We start from the raw sequence: 1,471 nt of genomic DNA on the forward strand, positions 1-1,471 counted from the left end.
CACAAAGAGTCAGACACGACTGAGTGACTGAACTGAACTGAAGCAAACACACATTTTAGTGATACACTTAACTTTACATGGTCTTTTATATTTACAGAAGCTTCTCACTATAAAAGCAATAAAGTTAGTGATGTATGTATGTGTATATATGTTAGTCACTCAGTCATGATAAGTATCAATAAAAATATCCAGCAAAAATATCCCCCAATGAATAGTTTGTTATGTATAGATTTATATCTGATTTAATTCAGAAAAAAACAGTGTATTCTCACCACTAGTTTTCTCATAGCCTCTTTCACCTCCTTGTTCCTCAGACTGTAGATGAGTGGGTTCAACATGGGGACCACCACCGTGTAGATAACAGATGCCACTTTGACCTGATCAGCTGAATAGTTCGATTTAGGCATCACATAAACGAATAAAACTGTCCCGTAAAACAAAGTGACTGCAGTGAGGTGGGAGGTGCAGGTCGAGAAGGCCTTCTTCCTCCCCTCAGTGGAGCGCATCTTCAGGATTGAGTGGAGGATGTAGCTGTAGGACACAATTATGGTAAACAGTGTGCTTATGAGGACTGATGCTGAGGAGATGGCTGGAGAGATCTCAGCAATATAAACATGGCCACAAGAAAGCTTCAAGAGTGGGAAGAGGTCACAGAAAAAATGATTGATTTTATTTGGTCCACAGAAGGAGAGATTCATCAAACAACCGGTAAACGATAAAGCATTCATGCAACCACCCAAGTAGGAGGCCCCCAACAGGAGGAAGCAGACCACTGGGGCCATCTGGGTGGAGTAGAGCAGGGGAGAACAAATGGCCACATAGCGATCATAGGCCATGGTGGCCAGCAGGAAGCACTCTGTAGTCCCAAAGGCAACATCAGAGGCAAGCTGGACTGCACAACCAGTGATTGGGATGGCAGTTCTCTCTTTTAAGAAACTCATCAGCATGATTGGTGTAACTGATGTGGAATACCCGATGTCCACAAAGGCCAAATGGCTAAGGAAAAGGTACATAGGTGTGTGAAGCTGTGGGCTACTTCGGATTAAGATGATTATGCTGATGTTTCCCACTATGGTAACTACGTAAACTCCTAGAAAAATCACAAAGAAGATGGCACATAGTGTCACATTATCCGTTAATCCCAAAATAATGAACTCTGTCACTGTTGTACGGTTTGCAGCCTCCATCCATCCATTTAACAGTGCCTATTGAAATCAGAACCAGAGGAGATTAAATTGACTGGAACGACCCTACATTTTATATGCATACCTAAGCATAACCTAAATATAATCTTATACATATGTCAAATGGTAAATTTGCCTTATTTACAGAATACTTTGTGCACATAAGCTTTCTTTTCAGTTTCCATGAAAATATTAAAATTGAAGCCTCAGTTACCTTATGAATCAGCTATTTTATTCCTATGTGTATACCGTGGAATAAGTCTTACCTGTGTGCAAGGGAGATATGC

At 40.9% G+C, this 1,471-nt stretch overlaps 1 protein-coding gene across 1 annotated transcript; it reads right to left on the reverse strand.

The window, feature by feature from the left end:
* Positions 1 to 242: 242 nt before the first annotated feature.
* Positions 243 to 1,187, reverse strand: LOC101105776 (olfactory receptor 5P4). The gene has a single exon (XM_004016604.5). It carries the CDS (start codon positions 1,185 to 1,187, stop codon positions 243 to 245), a length of 945 nt encoding a protein of 314 aa, XP_004016653.1.
* Between the last annotated feature and the right edge of the window lie 284 nt (positions 1,188 to 1,471).

This window comes from Ovis aries, chromosome 15 (assembly GCF_016772045.2).
Source record: "Ovis aries strain OAR_USU_Benz2616 breed Rambouillet chromosome 15, ARS-UI_Ramb_v3.0, whole genome shotgun sequence".
NCBI lineage: Eukaryota > Metazoa > Chordata > Mammalia > Artiodactyla > Bovidae > Ovis > Ovis aries.

Bases quoted from the DNA above. Each gene is read 5' to 3' on its own strand.
- LOC101105776 (XM_004016604.5), bottom strand. From the start codon at position 1,187: ATGGAGGCTGCAAACCGTACAACAGTGACAGAGTTCATTATTTTGGGA.